The 27640-nt window shown below is 31.2% G+C and overlaps 1 protein-coding gene across 16 annotated transcripts in view; it reads right to left on the bottom strand.

Annotated features, from left to right (window-relative positions):
• Window positions 1–6067: 6067 nt before the first annotated feature.
• LOC139519389 (band 4.1-like protein 4A) overlaps window positions 6068–27640 on the bottom strand; it is a 50676-nt gene continuing 29103 nt past the window's right edge. For 4 of the 16 annotated variants that reach the window (XM_071311425.1, XM_071311430.1, XM_071311423.1 and 1 more), the window contains 11 exons: window positions 27193–27309; window positions 26708–26776; window positions 25849–25929; window positions 25104–25226; window positions 21433–21475; window positions 20852–20938; window positions 19731–19786; window positions 19139–19210; window positions 12009–12110; window positions 8091–9153; window positions 6068–6524 (listed from right to left, as the gene is read on the bottom strand). In XM_071311425.1, coding sequence (XP_071167526.1) covers window positions 6375–6524; window positions 8091–9153; window positions 12009–12110; window positions 19139–19210; window positions 19731–19786; window positions 20852–20938; window positions 21433–21475; window positions 25104–25226; window positions 25849–25929; window positions 26708–26776; window positions 27193–27309 — 1963 coding nt within the window. In that variant the 3' untranslated portion in view covers window positions 6068–6374. The remainder of the gene's footprint in view (window positions 6525–8090; window positions 9154–12008; window positions 12111–19138; window positions 19211–19730; window positions 19787–20851; window positions 20939–21432; window positions 21476–25103; window positions 25227–25848; window positions 25930–26707; window positions 26777–27192; window positions 27310–27640) is intronic. The other 12 variants (XM_071311433.1, XM_071311435.1, XM_071311428.1 and 9 more) reach the window with 7 other exon arrangements.

Here is a 27640-nt window from a genome sequence, read left to right as displayed (position 1 = left end):
ATGTATGACTAAATATTAAACTGTTATAAATGCGTCTGGTTTGACAATATGGGGCTTACTATTAGGAAAATGTTATTAATTGCAGCTAATTATCAGTTAACAGAACTTTGAATTTTTTAAATGCTAAGGCTTTTCTACCCCAGGAAAAGAATACCTTAGCTGTATTTGGCAAAACTTTTAGGAATTTTTGGTCCTACATGCTCTTCAACTTCGTACTTTATTTGGCCTTTTTAATTTTTGATACGAGTGTCACTGATGAGTTTTGTGTAGACGAAAAACGCGTTTGGCGTCAATATAAAATTTTAATCCTGGTATCTATGTTGACTTTATTTATATCAAGTTCGATGGGATAGATGCATTCAAAATAGTCAGAAAATTTTGAATTATTCAGTGAGGGAACATCATCTATATATCGAAAAGTTAAGGACACTGCTAACCTTTTTTCTATATTCCTAAGAATAATATATAAGTCACATCCTGTTCCTATGGAAATGCCGATTTTGTGCTGAAAAATACGTCCTCCAAACATAGCAAATATGTTTTCAATGAAAAAATCAATCATTGTGATAATGTCAGCATCAGAGAAATGTTTTTTCGAATCAGTGTATTTTTTTAGGAAGAAGGATAATGTCATTGAAATATGTTTCAATCCTTAATATCCCTTTCTTAGATAAGATAATACAATGTACGTTGGGCAATTTTATTATGAAAAAAAGGCAGGACCAACTCTTTGAATTTATTTTTATTTTGGATTTGGGAATACTGTGAAAGTGTAGAAAAGTCGAATGTTTTATATGTTTGCAAGATGATACTTTTAGATTATGTGTACTGTAAAAGATCTTTGTAAATTTTTAGTATCTTATATTATTCACATCACCTCTAGAATAGGTATTTTAAAAATAACTTGGAAGCTTTGCTTTTTTTATAAAAAGAGAACAATTTGAAAAATGAAATCTTATCTTTCAAGGCTAAATAATCATCAATGTGATAGATGCATCACATGTGTATAGTTCAGTGGAAAGTCTTTGACATAGTTGTGCATTTACTGTCAACAAATAGGTTACAATATTACATATATTTATTATTTTGAAACTTCCATGAAGGAAAACATTCATTTGTTCATTTACTCACAAATTAAATGATGTCTTCAAATTTCTGGACTACAACTGCCCTGGATATCCAAAATTTACAATAACATGTGTTCTCATTTCTCTAAATAAACTGTACTATCAGATTTTCTAAAAGTAGCCTTGGAAACAAAGTTAATGCTAATAAAACACTTAATAACAAATTTAATAAATAACTAGAGGCTCTAAAGAACCTGTGTCGCTCACCTTGGTCTTTGTGCATATTAAACAAAGGACACAGATGACGTATTTGGCACAACTTTTTGGCATTTTGGGTCCTCAGTGCTCTTCAAACTTTGTACTTGTTTGGCTTTATAACTATTTTGATCTGAGCTTCACTGATGAGTCTTCTGTAGACGAAACGCATATTAAATTATAATCCTGGTACCTTTGATAACTAAGAGTCATGACAAAATTGTGTTTTGGTGATGGTGATGTGTTTGTTGATCTTACTTTACTGCACTGCACATTCTTGCTGCTTACAATTATCTGTATCTTTAATGAACTTGACCCTGTAGTTTCAGAGAAGATTTTTGTATAGAAATATTTCAAAAATTTAGGAAAAACAAGAATGTGTCCTCAGTACACGAATGCCCCACTCGCACTATCATTTTCTATGTTCAGTGGACCGTGAAATTGGGGTAAAATCTCTAATTTGGCATTAAAATTAGAAAGATCATATCATAGGGAACATGTGTACCAAGTTTGAAGTCGATTGGACTTCAACTTCATCAAAAACTACCTCGACCAAAAACTTTAACTTGAAGCGGGACAGACGGACGAACGAACGAACGGACGCACAGACCAGAAAACATAATGCCCCTCTACTATCGTAGGTAGGGTATAAAAATTGTTAAAAATTGCCTACAAAGGGCAAAAACTCCTTAATGGGTCAACAGATCATTTTGGTCTTGTTGACTTATTTGTAGATCTTACTTTGCTAAACATCATTGCTGTTTAAAGTTTATATCTATCTATAATAATATTCAATAAAATAACCAAAAACGGCAAAATTTCCTTAAAATTACCAATTCAACAGCAGCAACCTAATAACGGGTTGCCTGAATGGTCTGAAAATTTCAGGCAGATAGATCTTCACCTAATGAACAATTTAATCATGGCAGGTTTGCTCTAAATGCTATGGTTTCGGAGGTATGAGGCAAAAACTGCATTTTACCCTATGTACTATTTTTAGCCATGTCGGCCATCTTGGTTCGCGGGTAGGGACATCGGACACATTTTTTTGAACTAAATACCCTAATGATGATTGAGGACAAGTTTGGTTTAATTTGTGTAAGTAATTTCAGAGAAGATTTTTGTAAAATATTACAAAAATTTACGAAAAATAATTAAAAATTGCATACAAAGGGCAATAACTGCTTAAAGGGTCAACAGATCATTTTGGTCTTGTTGACTTATTTGTAGATATTACTTTGCTGAACATTATTGCTGTCTACAGTTTATCTCTATCTATAATAATATTCACGATGATAACCAAAAAACGGCAAAATTTCCTTAAAATTACCAATTCAGGGGCAGCAATCTAGCAACAGATTGTCCGATTCATCTAAAAATTTCAAGGCAGAAAGATCATGACCTCATAACCAATTTTACCCCCATGTCTGATTTGCTCTAAATGCTTTTGTTTCAGAGATATAAGCCAAATAAATTTGACCCAGTAGTGTCAGAGGAGAAGATTTTTGTAAAAGTTAACGACGACAGACAACGGACAAAGACAGACGACGGACGCCAAGTGATGAGAAAAGCTCACTTGGCCCTGTTGGCCAGGTGAGCTAAAAATGATATTCAAGCAAAATAACGATGTTCTTTTTATCTTGATTTCTAGAAGAATTTTCACTTGATTTACATATTATTGAATATCAATCCTAAATAATGTATCTTAAATAAAACATTATATTCAAATCCTTAGAACTTCAAACTGTAAGCTTCCAATTAAGTTGAACATTCAAACCAGTTAAAATGAGGATAATATGGAGTCCCACAATTAGTTCAACCATGCAGTGAATGTAGGTTTAAATGTTTATTACAAGTAATATTACAAACAAAAGTATCAAAAATATAAATTATATCTACAAATATATATGTACACTCAGCAGTTATTGCATACTATTATTGCTTAGTAACACACTCTCTTATCTACGATTAATTTTTACAAAATAGTATGTATATATATTTAACCAACAGTATACAAAAACTTCAATAAATATTGTTAATCAATAGACTGAAACAAGTCCATATATGGACACATAATAGGAAAAATGACATTGTCAGATCTAAGTAAATGTAAATGTTTAAAAAACAAACATGCATAACAAAATTGTTATTGTCCCTCAAAACACCAGACATTGATCCCTAAAATCACCAGCTATTGGCCCCTCAAAACAACACCTATCAGTCCCTTGAAATATAAGCTGTAGGTTCCTGAAATAACCACCTATAGGCCCCTCAAAACACCAGCTATAAGTCCCTCAAAACATATGCTATGGCTTTTTCACACATTGGTAGGTAAATAATTTAGGAATAATATGGGTACGTTTATACAAAAAAAATTTTAATGTTTACTATTGGAAACTTCTAAAAAAGTGGATGGAAAACTTTTATTAGATAATTAATGTTGATGGCTAAAGGATCAAGCCTATCTTTATTGTGATGGTTTATTTGGCTACCTTCAATTAAATAAAAAAAATTAAAGAAAAATGTATAGATGATAACCCAATGAAAACATTGAGACTGAAATATTCAGGTATCTATATTTTTATCTTTGTACAAATTTACAATGTTATTTATCACCTGTAAGTTTCCCATATCTATGGTAAAACTATATAATATAAAACATATACAAATACAGCCAGTATATCATATATATGCCAATGTACAATGTTCTGTTGAGAACTATGAGCAAGTTTGACCTTCTTGTGTCTTTGCAATATACTCTGTTAATGATATTATTCAACTTGGTCACATTTGTCATGCTATTACAGTTCCAAAGAGAAAATAAGAGGGAAATTTGAAATTGTAACAATTAGAGAACAAATAAGAAATTGACAATTAAAAGCCAAGACAGTTGAGAAAAGTTTTAATCAGCTATAGGTTTTGAGAAATATATCTGTATACAAATACATGTATATTGACAACTGGCAAGATCACAAATAATCAATCCCATACATTTACTGACAATACTACTGGTATGTAAAATCTATCAAAAACATCCATAGAAACTCTTGTTTTTCTTACAATACAAAAATTAGTGTCAAATCACATATGAATTTTCTTATCCTTTAGACTGTTTCTGGCTTTCTTCATTCTACAATCTTTACAGTTTACACAAAAAACAACCTTAACAAAATTCAATCATTTGTAACGTAAATTGTATATTTATAGATATGAATACTAAGTATAATATTTTATATAAAAGAAACAGTAGGTAGACAACCATACAAAGTCAGCACTATAAATAAAGTCTTATAAAATCATTATGTGTTCAACAACTAAACAATAAATATGTAAGTTGTGTTATCACAGAATAGACCTTTTTGTGGAGAGTACTCTGGTAACTTGATTAATTTCTACTTGTTTCTCAATTGTTCAAAAAAACTTCTGCATATGCAGTTATACATGTAAATATGAAGAAATTAATATTTGTTCTATGAAATAAAAGTACCTCTTGGCCTATTCTCATTTCAACTATATCTCAACAAAATAGTGGATCGAACCCCTTTGTTATTTATAAATTCATCAAGTTTCTTTTTGCTAATCAATCAATTTCTAGAATTTAGCTAGTGTTAAAACAAATGATTTATGTGATTAAAATTAATCAAAAAGAATCAACAGAAACTTATGAATTTTCATATATAAACCACTTAATAAGTAGTACAAAAATGTATTAATAATCTTATAATGAATGATACATGAGACATTTTAGTTTTAATGCTGGATGCCTGAGATTCAACCAGAATACACATTTTAAAGCAATCCTGGTGGCATATATCAAGCATGTTCCATTAGCTATATATTTTCATAGTTTATTTTAAAATGTTACCCCAATGTGAACAATAAAAAAGTTTCTCAAACACCTAACTCTATTTTCCCATTTATTATAATGACCGACTAAATTTTCAATGGTATTGAAAGTTATTTGTAAGATATCTGATTTTTTCTGCATTTTTTGCTTTTTGTTTTATCATTCATTTTCAAAATCAATATACATTGTTTCGTGCTTCAAGTTCGGAGAAATTCCAATGACATAATTCCATACCAGGGCTAGTTGGTCTATTTTAAGTTTTTTTAAATCTCAAAAGGATCACCGCTTCAAGAATTCACTTTGAGGATCTATAACATTACAGTGTATTTCTGAATATTTGACCAAATTGTTATTGTCTAAAGATGGGCAATCATTAATCAAAGCAAATATCAGTAAATCTTTGATACTGTCAATTTAGGATGTTAACGATGTTCTCTATACAAAACCTAGTTTAAAATATGTAAATTTAATTCAAATTGTCTACAACAAATATGTTAAGTTCTGAATACCATCATTAAGGTTTTGGATGAATACGAAATCATTGAAAATTTAGCAGTCTATTAATTATTTCTTTTAATATTAAAGAAAAAACTAGTGACAGACAAATAGAGGAGAAATTCAATAAACATCTTACAATAAACGATGAAAGTGGAATGTTTTTATTTTTTGTGTGTATCTGTCTAAAAACAGAACTGCAAAATGATATCTATCCTCAACATACTAAACTAACTTCGCAATACATTTTGTATTAAACAAAAGGTCATAATGACCTTCCAAACCATTAAAATTGAAAAAAAAGGCTGTAGTCTTAGATGGACATACATTTTTTCTAAAACATAGATGGATGTATGGAATAAGTATAGTTTAACATATTGTTTTATTTAAAACTATTTCTCTATTTCTTTTGACTATGCTCAGTCTTTAAATATGCTTCATAATAAATGTAAGGCATATGACTGCAATCTTGAGATTTTCTATAATTGATAATATATGTCAGATTTCTATGTACTGATCTCCCCTTTCTTACAATTCTTTGTGGTTGGGAAGTAAAGAATACTAGTGACAATCCTTTCCGGTGCATTCTATTGTATCACTAAGTAAACAATGTTTTGGTCTGCAGATTAGTGAGTCGTTCAGTTGGAAAAGGATTTTATATTTCTATCCACTGTACGTATCCTCGTGAACGTTTGGATTATCAGAGGATTTCATATTTCTGTCCACAGATCACGTCCTTTTGATGTTTTTGGTTGATTCAGGACACTAGGGTCAATTCTTTCATGAGTCATAGTTCTGTGAGAATCTTGCCGATGTTTAGTAGGTGAATAAGATGGATGATACTGTTGAGATGATGGATGCTGAAATGTATATAAACAGATGTATGATTAAATAGTATTTGCTGATTATGACAACAAAATATTAAGGTCCCAGGATAACCTTAAACTGTGTTGCATGTTGCATCAAGAAGGAAAGTAGGGGTTATTAAACATGATTGATGGGATTGAAAAATCACCAAAACAGATTTGAGGTATGGACTTTCTCAAAGTCACCTCAACAGTGAAATGAAGTTCAAGTAAAAAAATCATAACTGAAAAACAGTGCAATAAAATTGGAAAATTGAAAATGGTATGTTAAAATTCCAGGATATCTAGGCCTTACAAATGAATTCAATCACAAAAAACATTGGTCACTCAATCATTGAACTGGGTTTTTAATGGCCAGCCCTTTATAAGTTATAATTGTAAGTATATTTGGTATTAAAGCAATGCATTTGTATCAATTTCATTTATAAAGTATTATGAGACCTATTCTATGTTTTTGAGTGCATGTGATTTATGTGACCTTTACCCCATTATATTGGCAGTGTGACAGTGCAATCAGGCTCAGTGTTATAATATATTGCTAATTATTTACACAGCTTTTTACCAACGAATTTTAACAAGATATGTAGTGATGATGTTAAATGAATTGTTTAAAGACACTCCATATAAAACTAGATCATGCAGTTAATTATTTCTAGTTTTTACTATCAAGGTTTATTGTTAGGCTAATTTGCATTAACCTATATCAATACATGAAATGTAATTGAATGTTAACTGTCTTTACACTCATGTGTCGAAATTAATCAGAAAAACTTATGTCATTTCGAAATATCTTAAATGGGGAAAATGATGAGCGCTGGTGAAATATTAACTCTTTTACAACATCTATTTTAGCTAAGAATATTAATTTTACCAAAAGAACACATTTCCTTATAATTGGGAATTGAATAGCTTATGCTTGATCTTACATGACAGAAAAGTCTTTTATAGCAATAATTTTCTAAAGATACTTTGCTCCTTTTCCTGCCATGTTTGACCTTAAAAAAAATTAATGTCAACCTTATTTTGATACTGCAACGTCTTTTTTGAACAAATTAGTTGCTTTTACGACGTGATTTCCATGAAGACGTAAAAACATTAAAATTAACTTATTTTTCTGTACTTTGAGGAACTTAAGAAAATTAATTATCAAGTACTAATTAATTCAAACAGTTAGTATTTAGTGCCACACAAACATAGTATTTAGTGCCACTCAAACATACAACTTCAAAGAACAGTTGGCACTGTGTGCAGATAATTCAACGTGAAATTATTCCTCTGAAAACAGAACAATGATCAACTGTAATACGTAAGGTAATTAGAGTACTTCTGCAATGTTTTCAAACATTCTTTTCAAATGCATTAAATTCTGTATAAAATGGCCAAATAATATCAAAATAGTCTCTGCAATAACTGGTGACAAAGTTCAGAATTTTGATTTTTTTTTTTTAAATATTTCTTCAACAAAATATACCTCAATCTAAAAACTTTCCCTCACCTTAAAATCAAAACTAATGTAAAAAAAAGTAAATATAAATAATTATTTTAAAAAAAATAACTTACCATTTGTGAATTTGGATGTCCCCTAACTGACTGAGGGTTTGGTCGATAATTTGAATCATTTGGACTATTATACATTCTTCGTATACTATCTTGTGTAGCATACATGCCCCGAGAATCTTTTGGTGAACTGTACAACTTTTTAATGCTTTCTTGAGTTCCATATCCATGACTATAAACATTTGATGAGGGTTGATTACGGTCGGGGGTCCTTTGATATGAGTAATTTGAATCAGTAGACACACCAGTGTTTCTAACTGAAGGAGAAATTTTCTGTGAGTATTCCTGAGATTTATCATCATTACCAAATTTATTTACACTGTTAAAATTCTGTCTAATTGTAGTCTGATTTGCTGTACTACCTGGGGACCGCTCTCTATTGTACGTGTTATAATTCCCTCTATCAACAGATCTGCCTTGATTCATTTGACTATATGCCATTCCTTGAGATGTTCTTTCTGGAGGTCCATACCCCCTAGACATAGGCCTCTCTGGAGTCCCAGAATTTCTTGTTTGTCTATCAGGTGTTCCATACCCTCTAGACATAGGCCTCTCGGGAGTCCCTTGAATTCTTGTTGGCCTTTCAGGTGTTCCTGAATTTCTTGCTTGTCTCTCTGGTGTACCTGATGACCCTCTAGTCATTGGTTGTTCAGGGGTTACTGAACCTCTAGTCATTGGTCGTTCAGGGGTTACTGATCCTCTAGTCATTGGTCTTTCAGGGGTACCAGAACTCCTAGAGATCCTGTCAGCCATAGAAGAATCATTTGGTCTTTCTGGTAGAGGTCTGTTAGAATAGTTTGTATATGAAGTTTGTTTCCCCTGATTATAGCCCTGATATCCATTAGACTGATTATTTGGTGTTTGCCTGTAATCCTGATTGTTCATGGGAGATAACTCAGTCCTACCCATGGGAGATAATCCAGTTCTGTACTGATCCTGTCTGTGTGGATTTGAGGTGGTCTGGTAATTACTGTTTTGATTAACTGGACTGAATGCTGTTCTTTCATTTGATCTAGGCAAAGGTTGTCTAATAGTTCTCTCATTTGACTGGGGAAATGGTCCTTGTCTACAACAAATAAACAAACCAAAACTCAAAAATAAATTCAAAATGTCTCAATCAACTGTATACTAGACTATCTTTATACTAAACATACAAGTACAATGCATCAGTTTAACCAAAATTTGGCAAGTTTTTAAGAACATTTAAACATTCATTTACCATTGAAAGATCAAATTTCTATTGGCATTCAAAAACAAATGTTGTTTTTCTGTTTCACTTCAGAAACTGTTAAAACTTTCAATTCATTAAAAAATAAAACACCCAAATTAATGTTATAGTTCAAAATAAAATTTTTACCACACATATTTACACAACTAAATTTATCAGCGATGATTAGATGTTGAGCAAAAAGTAACTACTGAATGTATCATCTTTGCACCTTTGATTCAAAATTAAGAAAGAGTAAAGGCCTATTAAAGAATTTATTTATTTCTATTCTAATTAATCATTATTTGTTTCAACACCAGCTTTTTTTTTAGGATTAAAGATTCTTCTATAAAAGATGGATTGATGTTTATTTTAGTAAAGTAATTCGTAGGGTTTCTGTTTTGCTGACGTTTACTCCACACCTCATATTTATTGATTATTCTTGTTTCAGACCATCTACCAAATGTTATTACTTTAAAATGAGTTCAAAATAATATTCAAGTTTTATGCACCATGTCATAAATATCCAACCATTATTAGTATTGATCTGAGAATGATTTTGTTATAGAATGCAGCAGCCATGTAAAATATAAATCCCAGATGTTTTTACAACCACAGAATATCAAATCATCTAAGACACACCCAAAATTAAAATCTTTAAAAAACCTTTAATAATATCTTTGGAACAAAATAAACTGAAAAAAAAACAAGACAGTATAAAGAATATAATCAATAAACTACAGACTAAGGTAAGCTCATAATTCACACTTGACGTTTATGCTGTTTCTATAAGATATGTTTATTTTTCATAATTATTCTTTATAAAAAAAATGTTATACTTTTTTAGGTTGCAATTTTAAAATGATTTGATTTAATTTGCTAGTATTTTTTTTACTTCCCAGTTGTGAGTAAAAATATCAAGCAAATATTTTAAAATATTGATTTCAATTGTAGACTAAATCAAAAAGGTAGAACATTCAGAAAAATTGACGAACCTAAAGTGTTAACAGACCCCTAAACTCCCCAATAAAATGGGGAAAGTTTCAAGTAACCTGATGGCATGTTTGTTTTTCTGTTTACTTTTAAATGTGATTTATTTCTGATTTTTTTGTAAACAGTAATGTTGTGTCTCAAAAATCTGGTTTTTTTTTAAGGTAACCTTGACCTTGGACTAATTGAGTTCATAAATCAATAAATATAAATAATCATCCTCTAATTAAACGACAACATATCTATGCATGGTTGCCATCCCAAATGAAGGGTTGATTTTGGACCAGGAAACAACTTATCTTCACAAAATCTCTTTTATTTCAAGTAACTTTAACCTTGAACTTAAACAAAGTGACTTTAAATCCAAAAGGGATCTTCCTCTCATTAACTCATTCGCCCCCAAGACATTTTTGGAAAATCAGGCATTTTCGAAAATTTGCAAACATATGCAAATTATATGCAAATGAGCAAACTCCTGATGCTGTAACTGATGCTCATCTATTAAACTACTTATTGGGATTTGGGGGCGGATGGCATGGGTGGGGGGTGGGGTGGGAGGTGCAATATTTTCTCGTGGGTTTGAACCCACCCCCAGTGAAAAATGGTGATTTTCCGTCTATTTTCCGATTTCAAAACGACCTTGAGAGGTGAACACTGACACGACTGTGTTTTTTTTTGTCATTCAAGTATTACCCTATAGTTACAGTAGTCCATTCATGCTAGCTGGGAGTATATTGGACTTCAGTGTCTTGCTTGGGAATTATTATTGTCAAGTCAGGTCTGCCTAAATGTCCGTTTTTATGGATTTTTGACAAAACGGTGACCTAGATTTTACAGACTAGATTCCTATTGGCCATAGTATACCTCGTCGTGTTCCTATACCACCTATGCATGCATATATGATAATAGTTTTTGCCAACAGTCACTTCCAGTTACGTAGTGGCCATCAAAAGATGCCCACCCCCACCGGATTTTGGCTACTTTTCATGTTTTTCCGATTTTGAACTCTTAAACGGCTTTCAAAGTGCCATATTTTCATGAACAGACATCTGAGAAGAGTTGATGGACCATGAACTACTTGGTTGAAGTCCCTGCTATCATGACAGTTCAGCTGGGGCAGTTCAAAAAAAGTATGGAGGGTCATACGGGCCATCAAAGAATGGTTGTCGCCATCACGCCTACAGGCGGGATTGGGGGTTAAAGGGTTAAATATAACAATACATCCAAGTGAGATTGCAATCAAATGTGTAGAATTTGTATCATTTTCAAAGAAACCACTTTTCTGCACACATTTTGGTCTATTTTTTTTTCATTAAATTTAACCTTGGTTATAGAGACCTCATAAAATTTATATTCTTCTTATCATATGTGACCACATATCCAAGTAAGGTTTCAAATCCAAAATAAAGTATTTGAACAACTGGATACCAAAATGACTGACCAATCTATTCAAAACTATATACGGTACTAGCATTGGGGTATAATAAATTCAATGCGGTTATGTTGACTATAATGTGTTAATCATGAAAATATTATCTAAGTTTACTTGGATTACAGTATTAACTACATTGTGCATGTTATTCACTTTCAATTACAAAATATATACATGTATATATAAAAAAAAGTACATAACAAAGATGAAATACAAATAAGAAAAAATATTCTCTTCATATTCTACAAAGTTTCAGATAATATCACAGTAAGTTATATGGTGTACAGTTTACCTGTTAGTAGTATTAGATTCAAATACACTGTCTGACTCCTCTGATACTGCCTCGTTGTTTGTTTGTATGTTTGTCTGTGTGTCTGCTGTTTGTTGTGGTGTGCTGCACGGAAATCATATCAAAATATTTTTGGATGATTTGTTACTGTGATTAATGTATGTGATGGGATGATTTGTGATGAAATGTTTTGTTTCCACTCTCTAAACCATAAAGAATATGCAGATATTTAAAAAAGAATATATAAGATATATAAGAATATGTGTCCACAAGTCACACAAATATAGATTTCATCACTGCAATAAGAGTGTTACGATATTTCTCCACTCAAGACAGTTAAGTTTTAATATTTTTAAAGCATGAGGCTTGCCAAGTTAAATAATCTAAATTTAACTGTCAAGAGTGGAGGAATATTGTAATACATAAGTTATAGTGTCGGAATCTGTTTTTCTAATGAGTTTTATCCTTCCATTTTAAAGATTTGCAAAAAGTTTCGTTCTTTTAATGTGACATCATCAAACATCTTTTTTCAGGACATAGGAAATTTAGAAAACATCAAGAAAATTTAACTTCATAATAAAATTTCAACCAATCATTTGCTGGGAACAGATTTTTCACTAATGATGAGAAAAAAAATTTCCATGGCTCAAGAAATGCGAAAAAAACATTGAAAATTAAAGAATCATATTTCCATGTTTAGTGAACAGTGAAATAAGGGTCAAAACTGTATTTTAGCATATAATTTAAAAAGTTCACATCTTAAACATGTAAACTGATTTTCAAGTTGAAATGACAACAACTTCATGGAAAACTAACTTAACCAAAAACTACACCATGAAAATTTAATGGTTTGACACTATCGTGTATCACATTTATAATATATGATAAGTGAACAGGGAAATTATGGCCAATATGAGTACCAAGTTTCATGTTGATGTGACCTCAACTTTTTTTTTTTTTTTACGGTTTCTATTTTGATTTTATTTTTAAATTTGTTTATATGTACTTGTTTCATTGTTTTTTATGCATTGTAAAGCGTTTATTTAGATAAGCGCTATATAAGCACTGTAAATAATAATAATAAAAATAACTTCATGGTATTTAAACACTAAAGTAAAACTTAAACCTTATAGTCAGGACTGGGTTGCACAAACGTCTATTAAGTTAATAGACTATTAACTTCTAATAGACTATTAAATATCTAATTGACAATTAGTTAATAGAGTGATTTAATAGCGTTGCACGAATCACTTTTAAGGATACTATTAACTAATAGACAATTAAGTGACTATTAACATTTTAATAGTCAATTAAGCTCCATTTAATTCTGCGAGTTTCATCATTTTTTCACAACATCATTACGATTTTCATCGTTTTCACGACGTCATCATGATTTTCACGATTTTCATCAATTTTCCATGACGTCAACACGATTTCGGCGATTTTCATCAATTTTTCATGACGTCAACACAATTTCAGCGATTTCAGCATTTTTCAACGGGGTTGTGTTCAACATCGAAGCAGCTAAATAATGCTACATAGTGCTACGTAGATTTATGACTATTGAACGTGTAGCTAGCCTAGCTGCTATTAATATCTACGTAGCTGCTAGGCTAGCTACACGTTCAATAGTCATACATCTACGTAGCCGCTAATATATTGAACGCAACCCTGGGTCTACTTTCAATTGACACCAAAACATGACCAAAATACAAGAAATTGCATATGTTGTATTGAAAAAGATGGAAAAGTCTCGAAAAACGAGGGGAATAGGGGAATAAAAAAGCATTAGTCTTAAATTCCATTATGTTACTAATTTAAATGTAAAGTTCATAGTCGACGTCTACAAAAGAAAATTGACAACTGCAGCCTGCTATATTTATATCTTCCATTTTGAGAGTCTGACTCAATCTAAGTCCATTTTTCACTTCGTTTATGGAAGGTTGGGAACTCGAATAAATTACTATAGTATTTGGCACAATCGTGGTAAAATCATAAATTTTTAATCTCCCATGAGAAAAATTTAGCCGCTAATTTATTTCAAACAAGATACAATAAATTGCTTGTGTTGCCATTGCAAGGGATTGAAAATTCTCGAAAAAAATACACGAGGGAAGAAATTAAGTATCATAAATCGGGGCAGCCCCGTTATTCAGATGTTCCATTAGTCTGACACCACATTGGTGCGACAACCCAATAGTCCGACGTCCCATTAGTCCGACACCCCATGATAGTCCAATACCCCAAATAGTCTGACATGGAATAATTCAACAACTTTTTTGAATAAATACTTTTGATTTCAAAAAAATAATCCAATCAGTTAAACCTACATTCCTCCTGATAGTCCTAAAAACAAGTAAAACTGTGAGCTTCTGCTCACTGATGATACCCCCGTCCAAATATGCATTTGCTATCAGGTGTAAAAATGATACAAGTGTTCGGTAAACAGGAAGTTGTCGAGTGATGAATCTGAAAACGCATCACACAGTAAAGCTGACTTATATCAAGCCTGAAACCAAATTTCAGAAATTCTGGAAGTGTCGTTCCTGAGAAAAATGTGACGAAAAATATTCATGGGACGGACGAACTGACTGACAGACTGACGGACTGAAGGAAGGACAGACAGAGGTAAAACAGTATACCCCCCTTTTTTCAAAGCGGGGGTATAATAATAATACAAGTAACATATCATAAAGTACTTACAATCAATATTTCAATTTTGCGTGATGTCCAGTGGCAAATATTATTGACATGCATGTTCAGGCCGAGAACAATCATTTGACAGTAAAAAAAATTAGATAGACCCTGTAATAGTTGCCATCCGGCATGAAAAAAGGGTCAATGACACTTGAACTGCCACAAGACAATGAAAGTACATACTAGTATTGAATAGGAAACGCCGGGAATTTTGCTTGCAGAAGGCTCAGACAATTTATCACAGTTGATCGGTAGATATGTATTAGTGAAAGTGGTCGGATATATTCACCCCTAAAAATAAAGAATGAATGAGACGCGGTGTAGCGAACATTTTGTCAAACTAAATAAGCTTTGTCAAGCTTTATCGAATAACTTACATGACGATACACAGCTATGTATCTCTCCCAAACCATTTCGATAATTTGGCCCAAAATACCAAAATCACAAAATTAAAAACACGGTAAAATTCAGCATGCCAAAGTACCCCAAATATTCAATTATTGTTGAAATTCAAAAGAATATATTTCTTGACAGTTAGGATCCCACAAACTTGTTAAATGGACCAAAAAAAAACAAAAAAAACACAATCATGTATGGATTCAGCCTACCAAAGAACCTCAAGTTTTATTTTGGACCCTGTGGGCCAATTTAAAACCGGACCAAAAATCAAAAATCTTACGTCAAAACCTCGTTGAAATTGGTCAAGAAGAGATTTATAAAAAAATATTAGAAAAGCATTGGTTTTTTTTATCCCTTTTTTATCCCATTCTATTTCGATAGACATGATAGATGTACGTATTCAGTGATGAAGTGTCATTGCATTGTATAAATAGAACTGCACTTTAAATAAAGATGCTGATTAATTATAAAAAAAAACGATGACATGCTTCTGCTTTGTAAATAGACCCATACTCAAAATCCAATGATAAAATTTGTTTGCACATGCGTATAATGACTACTGCAGAAACATGAATTTTATCAAATTGGCATGCATTTTAAAATATATTTCTTTAATCTAAAACAGTTACACTTTCAACTCTTAAATGATCCACATGTTGTTATATTATGACTACAATGTATTATATTTAAAATAAATATTAATTCTATTTAATTTAATGGATTGTTCAATAAAACTTTCCATCTCAAAGTCAGTACTATCAAACCCTTTTCTTACTTTAATCATTGTTTGAGCAAGTCGGCTGAATTAGGAATTTATTGCATAAAAATGAATAAAATGCATACAGTGAAAATGCACCGCATATACAATACTAATGAATCGCTCTACAGTGAAAATGAAAGTAATGTATCATTATTCAACAGTAAACATGACTCGATAAAGATAGCATCATAGTGGAATTCAATACAATATGGACAAACTGAATAACAAAAGCTATTCTACGTTATACAGCATTAATAATTGTGTTGAAATGAATATTTTTCTTCAACTACATCTTTCCTGCTAGTTTTTAATCACCTGCACGATTTGTTCGTAAAACGTCCTAAATATTCACCTATTTCGGTATATATTTCACGTATGGATGGCTCTCGGCGCGATAAAAACCCGTTCCCATCTCGTACTTTGTCTAACTTGTATCATTTATTACTAAACATTTACATGTGAACTATTTTTCTTCATTTTCTTCAAATATCATAATTTTTTCGTCTGTTTATTTACCATTCCACATCAGAAATGCATGGCATATACAGTGAAAATGGTATTTTAGGATCCGCACTTTACATACACTGATATCTGTATTCTTTAAAATGTTTGCCATTTTCTCTATTTTTTATACTTTTGCCCATTATTTTAGGACCTCATTTTTCTCTATTCTTTAACCCCCCCCCCCCCCCCCACATCACTATTCTCTATTCTGTAAATCCACATCAACACCCTCATGAAGCTCTACTCATGAAGTATATTTTCTATTACGACACTTATTAACCTTTATCGGACTATTGGGGTGTTGGACCAGTGGGGTGTCTGAATATCTGGGCGATCCCCAAAAGTCCAATAATTGTTTATGTTATTATGAACCCTATCCAATGTCAATATCAGATATTTGTTTGAAGTTTATACCCAAGATATACCAAAGTGTCGGATAGTTTTGTTTCTTCTTCATTACAGTTTTCGGTTGCAAAAAAAAATTGTTTTAAAAATATGTATTGGATATAAATATTATGGACAATATACACCATGCCATCTTAAATAAAAAAAAAAGATCAAAAGTGTCACGTAGTTTCTCTTATCTCCTACGACTAACAATGTATTCTATTGTACGTTATTGTGCACTGTTCTGTTATTCATTTCTCCAATCTGTAGTAATCATTAAAATGTTAACCCGGCATGCCATACTTAATAGAAATGCGGACGTGAAAGAAAGCACTCTTTATCAAAGCGTCAACGGAGATTGCACATTCTTCACCCCTGTTATAAAAGGTTTTCAAATGTCCAATGCTTTCGTCCATGCATGCCTTTTAAAAATTGTTAATTTTGGAGAATGGATTTTATATTAAGAAATATATTTCAGTTTGAACAAAGCATACTTCCAAGGATGAGGGCAAAAGTTTTTTTCTTCAGTTTAATGACACTTGCCGTATTGAAAATAAAACCATTGTTTCCCTAATAGATTCATAATGACAATGGTTAATCATAGAATTACAATAATATCTTCATTTATGCTTCAAAAACTTTTTTAATCTTTTCTTTCTATTATTATAATTTAATAATAACAAAAACAATTCTTTTTGTGGCGAAATCATACAATGTGGGATATCACCGGCTGTGCGAGGCTCTCAGTCCGTCAAATCATCGAGTTGAGAAGCCTGTCACGGTATTCTTCGGCTGATTTTGAGGTACAAGTAATCCAAGCACTTGCATGGCATCCATTTTAAATGTACAATTAAGGACTTAATAGCGCTCCTTCGTTCAATTAAATTTAATAGTGAGTTAATAGACTATTAACGTTAATTAAATTTTGTGCAACGCAAATAATAGACTATTAAATTTAAGTGTACTTTTAATAGACTATTAACTTTAATAGACGTTTGTGCAACCCAGTCCAGGATGTAAGAACAGAACAACTGACAGGGAATACAATCGAACGAGAATCCATGGAGGCAATTAAAAATAAAAGTTTGTAGAAAAATACACTAAAATTAATGTTCTAAGTTTGATTTTGACAATTTTTTTTGGCTTCAAGCTTCTGTCCTTTAAAATCCAACAGAAGCAAGATTTATGCCATGTAACTCTAAGACAAAACAATAAAATACTTAAAAAAAATTTTATTATTTTTTGTTGTTGAAAAATAAAGAAAAGAGAACATATTCGTCCGTATGATTAACTTTACAAATTTCCCCAACTTTATATGATCAGAGAATGGAAGCAGATATGATTGTGATGTTGTGATTTATACAGTTATGAATATATATATTGTCTTGGTTATACTGTGAAACAGACAAGAAACTGACAAAACAAATATATCTGTTGTTAAACTTATTGTACCAGGAATCATTTACACACATAATTACGTGTATTAAAAGAGTGCAAGTATTTCTAAGAAAATAATTGTGGGTAAAAACCCAGCAAATTTGATTAGAACGCACATATATAATATCTTGCCAATAAAAAAAAAAATCACTTTTTGTTTACATTCTGCATGAAATTCCAATAAAAATCACAAAAACAAATTACAATTTCAGGGGAGTTACTCCCTTAATTTCAGGTTATATTATGTAAATATTAATAATGATAATAATTTCCAGATGTGAAGCCCATTAAAACTGGTTCATTTAAAAATTAATCTTAATAAATAACACTATATAAAAACTTTTGAATTGACTATTTTTGTGTGTTAAATTTAGTTAGATTCTTAAAAATACTTACACCTTACTTGTGATATAAACAAGGTATATAACAAAAGTTACGTAACTTAGTTATTGAGCCAGCTTGGCATCTCATTAACATCAGAACTAATTTTAATTTTCTTTATCTTATATTTATCAACCATAAAATATCGTGTAACTCTTTTTTGCCAAGTCTAATTTTGAATATATACTTATTGTTATAGGTCAAAGATAACCAGAATTATAGTAACCAAGTACTTTGTTTCTAAAATATACAAGATAAGTATCTATTCCCCTTTGTTTTAAGATATTTTCAAATATTATGTATTTTAACAAAATTGTCATGCTAATCCAGATATTTGATACTCATCATTACATGGTAATTCACTAGACAAAATTATTTCATTGTACGAAGACTAAATCTATTTATTGTTTACTAATGAGATTTCTAGCTAAGCCTGATACAAAAATTGTTGAATCATGCAAATAATTAGAAAATCATTCAAAAAATAATTAACTGAATAAAATTAAACACAAAACTGATCTGATTGACTACTGTGGATAGATTAAGTACACTAAGTCATGTGACCTACCTTCTTCCTGTCTGCTGCTGTTGTTGACCTTGAGCTTTTTGTTCTGTACTTCTTATGTTCATAACATTGCTTCTGTCAAGAAAATTTTGTAAGCTAAAATTACAAGTATTCTTGTAAACAGAAATGGGTATTTTCCTTCAGTGCAATAAAAGTGTTCAAATATACTCTAGATACACTTCTGATCGTCCAAATTTTCCATAACCTTCAGCAGGAAAACTGCCTTCCTTTGTGCCCTGTGCTTATTCATGTATATTTGCAATTGACTGTGATTAAAAATGTGATTTCCTGGTTTCAGAATTATTGTTTTAAAAACATTTTCTCCATATTTATGTTTCTGTATTAGCCCTTGTATATATTCTATATCCGTTGCTTTGACCCTGGACTCTCTAGGTAACAGGAAATACAGCTAACCTTGAATCTTTACCAAGACAAAAAAACATAAATAGTGCCCGATCTTAAATTGTCAGAGCAAAAAACTACCACCAAATACTTGAATGTATGATTCCAAACGGTAATGTTCTGAATTAATGATACAGTGTTGTACATGAAGTTTTCCCCTCACAAGAAAGTGAATACAATTTGATATCATTACCTGTAATTCTGTCCAGGTGTACCTGTCCTTTGATCTGTGTTATTACTGTTAGATGTCTTCAAAAATAATATAAAACATTAATATTATCTTCAACATAAAATTCAAAGCATAGCTAATATAACATAACTTCCTATTGAACATCACAAGTTGATGGTCAATCACCTGTCTAAACCTTAAACCATTAAATAATTGTAACATGGAAAAATGACAACAAAGCATAACAGTTTGGTCAACTAGAGTATATATAAAACAGGAACCGGTTCTGTTCTACCTCATTATCTAATAAAATATATGTACCATGCCTTATAATTTCAATATTCCAATGGCATATATCATTTATTTTATATATATATATATATATATATACACAAGTCAAAATTGAAAACAACGATCAAACCTATGACTGTGTTGGATAAAAACAGCAATTTTTATGCATGTGCATGTAAAAAAGATTTCGTTGTACAGGGGTCTAAATACAGCACAAACAACATTTCCAAAAAGACCAAAAAAGTGAAAAAGTATATTTAAATTTTTTTTTTATATATATATATATCAGTAGCATGGGTTCGAATCCCGGCTAGGGAAGAACAAAACATTTGCATAAGCAAATTTACAGATCTAACATTGTTGGGTTGATGTTTAGACGAGTTGTATATATATATATATAGTGTATGTTCTGTGACTGTTAATGCATGTTTTTCTCTTTTCTGTTTTGTTTTGTTAGAATATAAGCTAGACTATACTTTGAGTTTAATACACTTGTTTGTGTTCATGTTCATAGATAGTAATTCTATATGCGAGTTTTAAAAGATAAAGTTCTACAAATTATTTAGAAAATTGAGAGAAATTGTAAAATATTATCCTTCTTATTGATGATGACTTTAACATTTCTAACAATTTGTTTTAAGGGAGTATGAAAGCCATGCATGTCTACATTAAAATAAAGCTGAATCTTAGAGATTAACAGATCCCCTCCCCATTTTAATTTGTAGAAGAAATAAAGTTCTATAATAAAATATTAGCAATATTTGTTTTATATTAGTCTACTAGTACTGTTATTGACTAATAGAAGATTATTATTATTTGTGAGATTTAGACAGATATTACTGAAGAAGTCAAACCTGATCAGAATTATTTGCGTCATCACGGCTCAGTACAGTATCATAAGACGCTAGAGATATTGAATCTGGGAACCAAGGCTTAAAACCCTGAGTTGTAAATAAATACAATATTGTAAGACGTTAGAGATATTGAATCTCGGAACCAAGGCTTAAAACCCTGTGTTGTAAAAAAAGGGGATACAAAGATTTTGCAACAATTTACATTTTCTAATATCAAATTACTGCTGAACTGATTTTCTTTGTATCAATTTTGAGGCTGTGAAACATTGTTGCTTCAAGAACTTTCATTTCAATGTCATGTATAAACATATACAGACAATTGAAAAAGGGTAATGAATTTCATGATTGGAAAAAATCACAAAATTCACAGTTACACAATTTTCTTTATAATTACTTTTTTTAATTTTCAATCCACAAGTTGTTTTTATCAAGACCTCAAAATTATCTTGGTGTAAAATCCAATAAAGTATCTCAAAATATATTTTTCTTTTTTTTTTACTCGAGGCAACTTTTTCCTAATTTTTGGTAAAATAAGATATAATATCAATTGGAAGGAGCGAAGAAAATAATAACTTCCTTACCTTAGATCTATCTCTCTGGTCATACATTGGATTTCTCTGATTACTGAAAGTACAAAAGTAAACGTTTTTTGAAGTGCCCCTAATAAATAGTCAATGTATATAATACATCTTTACCAAAAGAAGTTCCACATACTGTAAGCTTATTATAATTGCAGACATTTTTTTTCAATTTTGTTCTGATATGATTTTGCAACTTTGTAACTTTATTGCTGTATTTATATAATAGAAGGTTAAAGTTTGACATACACATGATGATTTATATCTGTTGTAAAACTAGTTGGTTTACAGTATTCAGTGTTACATGTCAATTTACATATCTGTATCTATGTATGGTAAGTTTGATTACTAATCAACCAAAATTCTGAAAGTGAACCATCTCAGGTTTAGGGAGCTACCATTTGATTTTTATGGGGGGGCTAGGATGAAATTTGAAAACCAGGTGCTCCGCAGGGCGCAGCTTTATACGACCGCAGAGGTCGAACCCTGAACAGTTGGGGCAAGTATGGACAAAACATTCAAGCATGATACAGCTCTGAATTTGGATTGTGATCAAATTTTTGACATTACATGGTTTTTTTTTACACAAAACAAATGCCAAGATTTTACAAATCAATTAAAGATTTCTTCTTCAAACTTTTTAAATCTAAAATTAAATAGTTGACACAGCATAGGTTTCTGACACAGAATGAATGTGGTCTAATGAACTTAAAAGGTTTTTTTTGCCTTTGAGCAAATCACTATGCTGTTGAATATTAATCCTCTCAAAAAAATGTTTGAAGAAATTTTCTTTTTATTTATGAAATCTGAAATGAGAAAAATTTAACCCCCCCCCCCTTTTTTTTCACATCCCCGTTTCCCTTTTTCAAAACTGATATCAATTCAAATTTCTAATGGAGTTTGCAACAATAACTACTCATTTAAATACATCATAAAATATTAAGATGTAAAAAAACTGCTTGTTATCACTGAATGGTAAAGATTATTTAAATTTATCAGTTGGTAGTAAAAAGTGTATATACATTGTATATTGTATATAACAAAGATTTAAGTTGATTCTGGACAAAGAAAGATAACTCCAATTAAAAAAAATTCTTGCTATTGCACAAATAGGATATTTCTTGCTTACTATTCTGGACAAAGAAAGATAACTCTAATTAAAAAAAAATTTGCTATTTCACAATATTGTGCAATTAGATATTTCTTGCCATTGCACAATACTGTGCAATTGAAAAGACTTGCTATTGCACAATACTTAATATAATAATTTTAGATCCTGATTTGGACCAACTTGAAAACTGGGCCCATAATCAAAAATCTAAGTACATGTTTAGATTCAGCATATCAAAGAGGCCCAAGAATTCAATTTTTGTTAAAATCAAACTTAGTTTAATTTTGGACCCTTTGGACTTTAATGTAGAATTTGAAATTTGAAAACAGGACCAAAAATGAAGAATCTACATACACAGTTAGATTTGGCATATCAAAGAACCCCAAGGATTCAATTTTTGATGAAATCAAACAAAGTTTAATTTTGGACCCTTTGGACCTTAATGTAGACCAATTTGAAAACTGGACCAAAAAAACTTCAATAATCAAGAATCTAAGTACATTTTTAGATTCAACATATCAAAGAACCCAACCGATTCATTTTTTGTCAAAATCAAACTAAGTTTAATTTTTGACCCTTTGGACCTTAATGTAGACCAATTTGAAAACGGGACCAAAAGTTGAGAATCTACATATACAGTTAGATTCGGCATATCAAAGAACCCCAATTATTCAATTTTGATGAAATCAAACAAAGTTTAATTTTGGACCCTTTGGGCCCCTTTTTCCTAAACTGTTGGGACCAAAACTCCCAAAATCAATACCAACCTTCCTTTTATGGTCATAAGCCTTGTGTTTAAATTTCATAGATTTGTATTTACTTATACTAACATTATAGTGCGAAAACCAAGAAAAATGCTTATTTGGGTCCCTTTTTGGCCCCTAATTCCTAATCTGTTGGGTCCTAAACTCCCAAAATCAATACCAACCTTCCTTTTGTGGTCATAAACATTGTGTTTAAATTTCATAGATTTCCATTTACTTAACCTAAGGTTATTGTGCAAAAACCAAGAAAAATGCTTATTTGGGCCCTTTATTGGCCCCTTATTCCTAAACCATTGAAACCAAAACTCCCAAAATCAATCCCAATCTTTCTTTTGTGGTCATAAACCTTGTGTCAAAATTTCATAGATTTCTGTTAACTTAAACTAAAGTTATGGTGCGAAAACCAAGAAAATGCTTATTTGGGCCCTTTCTGGCCCCTTATTCCTAAAATGTTGGGACCAAAACTCCCAAAATCAATACCAACCTTCCTTTTATGGTCATAAACCTTGTGTTAAAATTTCATAGATTTCTATTCACTTTTACTAAAGTTAGAGTGCGAAAACTAAAAGTATTCGGACGCCGGACGACGACGCCGACGCCAACGTGATAGCAATATACGACGAAAATTTTTTCAAAATTTGCGGTCGTATAAAAATAGGCAGGACAGGATTTTTGAGTAAAAAAAAAGGCAGGATGAGACACTTACAAAATAAAAAGTCAGGACGACAATTTAGGTAAAAAAAGTCGGGATAAACTAAAAAAAAAAAAAAGGCAGGTCCGAACAGAGTGAAAAATAAAAAGGCAGGACAGAGATTACAGCTAAAAAAAAAATGCAGGACAAAATTTTTCATCCTAGCCCCCCCATAAAAATCAAATGGTAGCTCCTTTAGTTTATTTCATTAACTGTTTTAAGGACGTTATATTATAGCCTGAAACAGAAGCTCTTATAGTCATTTAGTTATTTTCATATTACTTACTGACTTTTGACTCTGGTTTATATTATTTTTCGACAGGTTACCTACGACATCCTGGTACTCTGTCAATTAAGAGCAACGTAAAGAAGTAACATAAAACTTTTAATCTGTACAATTCTTGAGGAAAATATACTGCTTCATTTTTCTTCACACAACAAACTCATCGGTAAATAGTAAAATTTCCATTCAAATTACACTGATTAAAGGTTTGATATTACTTAATATGATTCCTCGTAATTGACCAAGTACCAGGATGATTTAGGTAACTTGTCAAAAATAATATAAACCGGAGTCAAAAGTTGGTAATATGAAAATAGCCTATTGAGAGGAACACAAATTAATGTTATCAGAATACCAATCAAAGAAAGTTCTTGTACTAAAAGCATGGTCATCAACTCATACAAAATACCAATCAAAGAAAGTTCTTGTACTAAAAGCATGGTCATCAACTCATACAAAATATCAAAATATTGAAAGTATACTACTTTTGTACTCGTTGTGTATTTCTATGGTTAATACATTTACAAATCATTTATGCATCTTGATCAGGTGAAACCTTCTGGCAATTTATAGTCTGATTATTTTTTTATATAAACCTTCTTGCCATACAAATATATGAAGTCTATAACAATAACAAACCTGAAAGAGTTAGTATCACTGTAGTAATGTTTCTGTCCTGCCTCTTGTAACAAGGAGGAGTAAGGGGGAGGTAAGTATAATACAATAACAAACCTGTAACAGTTAGTATCACTGTAGTAATGTTTCTGTCCTGCCTCTTGTAACAAGGAGGAGTAAGGGGGAGGTAAGTATAATACAATAACAAACCTGAAAGAGTTAGTATCACTGTAGTAATGTTTCTGTCCTGCCTCTTGTAACAAGGAGGAGTAAGGGGGAGGTAATTCAGCCTCACCAGAACTCTGAGGTAGATTGGCATTGTGGTCTGGTTCCCTGTAATAGAAAGTTTGTATACATTATCTTTTTCCCAACAGAATGGAGTAAGGCAGAGGTAGATGAGATTCTGATTAAAGGTAAGAAAGAAAGCTATATTTTACCTGAAAACGTGTATTTCATAAAATGAAAATTACTTGATTATGGACATTATTTTTTTCTATTAACATTATCTAACTTAAGTATTTACAAAGATCAAACCATCTAGAAGTTTGTTTTTCATATTATTATTTATATAGAGAAGGGTTAAGAATCACAATACATGTTTAACTGCGACACATTTTTGCACTTGTCCAAGTCAGAAACCTCTGGCCTTTGTTAGTCTTCTATTGTTTTTTTTTTCAATTTGGTTCATTGATATGTTTCAGATAATAGCTTGGTGTCCATGTAGCTTAACTAGTAAACATTATTGTTTAGGGGAGAGCTGGAGCCTGCCTCCAGGTGTTGGATTTTCTTGCTGTGTTGACGACCCGCTGTTTATTCTCTTTGGTTCGGTTGTATCTGACACATTTCCTGTTTCTATTCTTAATTCTTGATCCAATTCTAAATTACTTGTACAGTATTTCTAACTTGTCTGTTGTTCTTTATTAGCAGATGCTTCACACTGGCAATATAATTTTACCCATAGCTTTTTCTTTTAGGAGATCTGTATCTTTGTCTGGTATTTGGAGAATATTTCACTTTAAAAGGCTCGGCTTTGGTCCTGAAATCAAATGAAACAACACATAAGCACTTGCACAGTATCTGCCATGGTTTTGATGAATATCATATAATGATTGCCAATGAAACAACTATCCATCAAAGTAAGCTTCCTTAAAACAAAACTTTACATGAGTTACTTGCCAGAACAGCAGACAGAATAAGAAGAAAAGACTAGAAAACATAATAGTGTCCCTTTTACTATAGGTGTGACAAAGTAAACATTAATGTCTGTTTATATATAATGGATAGACTTTTAGGTAATCTCTTTAATCCTCATGGGAACAATTTTGGTTTAAAAGCCGAAAATGTATCAAAATATTTGATAAAGTATCAAAAGTCAGTTAACAAAATTAATTTATGACCAGGCAAACCAAAGTGTTTTGAACACAGAACTGGTCTTTTTTGGAACAGTATGTTTTTATCAAGGGCTTACAACTCTTGATATCATTAGAACAGGCATAAATTTTGCAATCATTGCACCTGTCCAAAGTCAGGAATCTGATGTTCAGTTGTTGTCATTTGTTAATGTGGTTCATATGTGTTTCAAGTTTCTTCTTTTTTATATAGATTAGTTCCTTGATTTTCATGTTTATATGGTTTAATGCTAGTCTTTTTCGAGGCCCTTTATAGCTTGCTGTTCCATGTGAGCCAAAGCTCAGTGTTGAAGACTTTGACCTATAATTGATTACTTTTACAAATTCTGGCTTGGATGGAGAGTTGTCTCATTAGCACTCATACCACATCTTCTTATATCTATATCTATAAATTTCTATACTTACTCTACTTGTGTAAATGGTATATCTCTTAGTTGCTCTACTGACATTCCCTCAGTGTCTACCAAGTTATACCTAGGAAAAGAAATATCTTCGTTTAGCAATACAAACAATAAACTACTTTATTTATTTATTTTTTTTACATTAAATGACAGTGTGTAAGTTCTGTGGTTTATAGATAAGAGGATCGATAAAAAAAGCATTGCATCATGGGGAATCAGTTTAGTGAATGTCTCTTAAATAAAGAAGAGTCTGTTGAATGGCTTAGCACCATAGAACTTAAGTTGAATGGCTTAGCACCATAGAACTTAAGTTGAAAGGCTTAGAACTTTGGTTGAATTGAAAGGTTGAATTTTCAATTCAACCAATGAAGCACTAAACAAATTGTTTAACATCTTCTATTTGTAGTATTATATAATATATAGGCATTAACAGTCATTTGGTTGTTCCCGGGACACGTAGTTTTCATTATATCAAAAAGTGATACTTACTTGAAATGTTCTCTCAGTTCTTCTGGAGGTCGTTTGGTTGTTCCTGGAGATTTAGTTCTCCTTCTCCTCCTTCTCTTGGCTTCTCCTGCAGGAGCTGAGTTAATAGAGGGTATGGAGCTACAAAATAAATGTTCACTTTAAATAATAATTACATTACAACTTTATTTTTGAAAAAGTGGTAAAATTAACAAGCAAAAGAAGCAGTTTCTTTTATACTTCACTAAAATCAAACTGAAATATTTAAATGATTTAAATGATGAAAATAAATGTTCAAATGATGAAAATAAATGTTCAAATGATTGAAAATGTCATTATGTTTTTACAAATTTCTTACATTCATCATCATGTAGTTAAAAAAAATGTCCTAAATTATCTCCCCCTAGTTTATATGCATTACCTTGTAAATACATGTAGCTAGAAACACAATTTCAAAACAATAGTAAATACT

This window comes from Mytilus edulis, chromosome 4 (assembly GCF_963676685.1).
Source record: "Mytilus edulis chromosome 4, xbMytEdul2.2, whole genome shotgun sequence".
NCBI lineage: Eukaryota > Metazoa > Mollusca > Bivalvia > Mytilida > Mytilidae > Mytilus > Mytilus edulis.
This window is presented reverse-complemented; position numbering and strand designations above follow the sequence as displayed.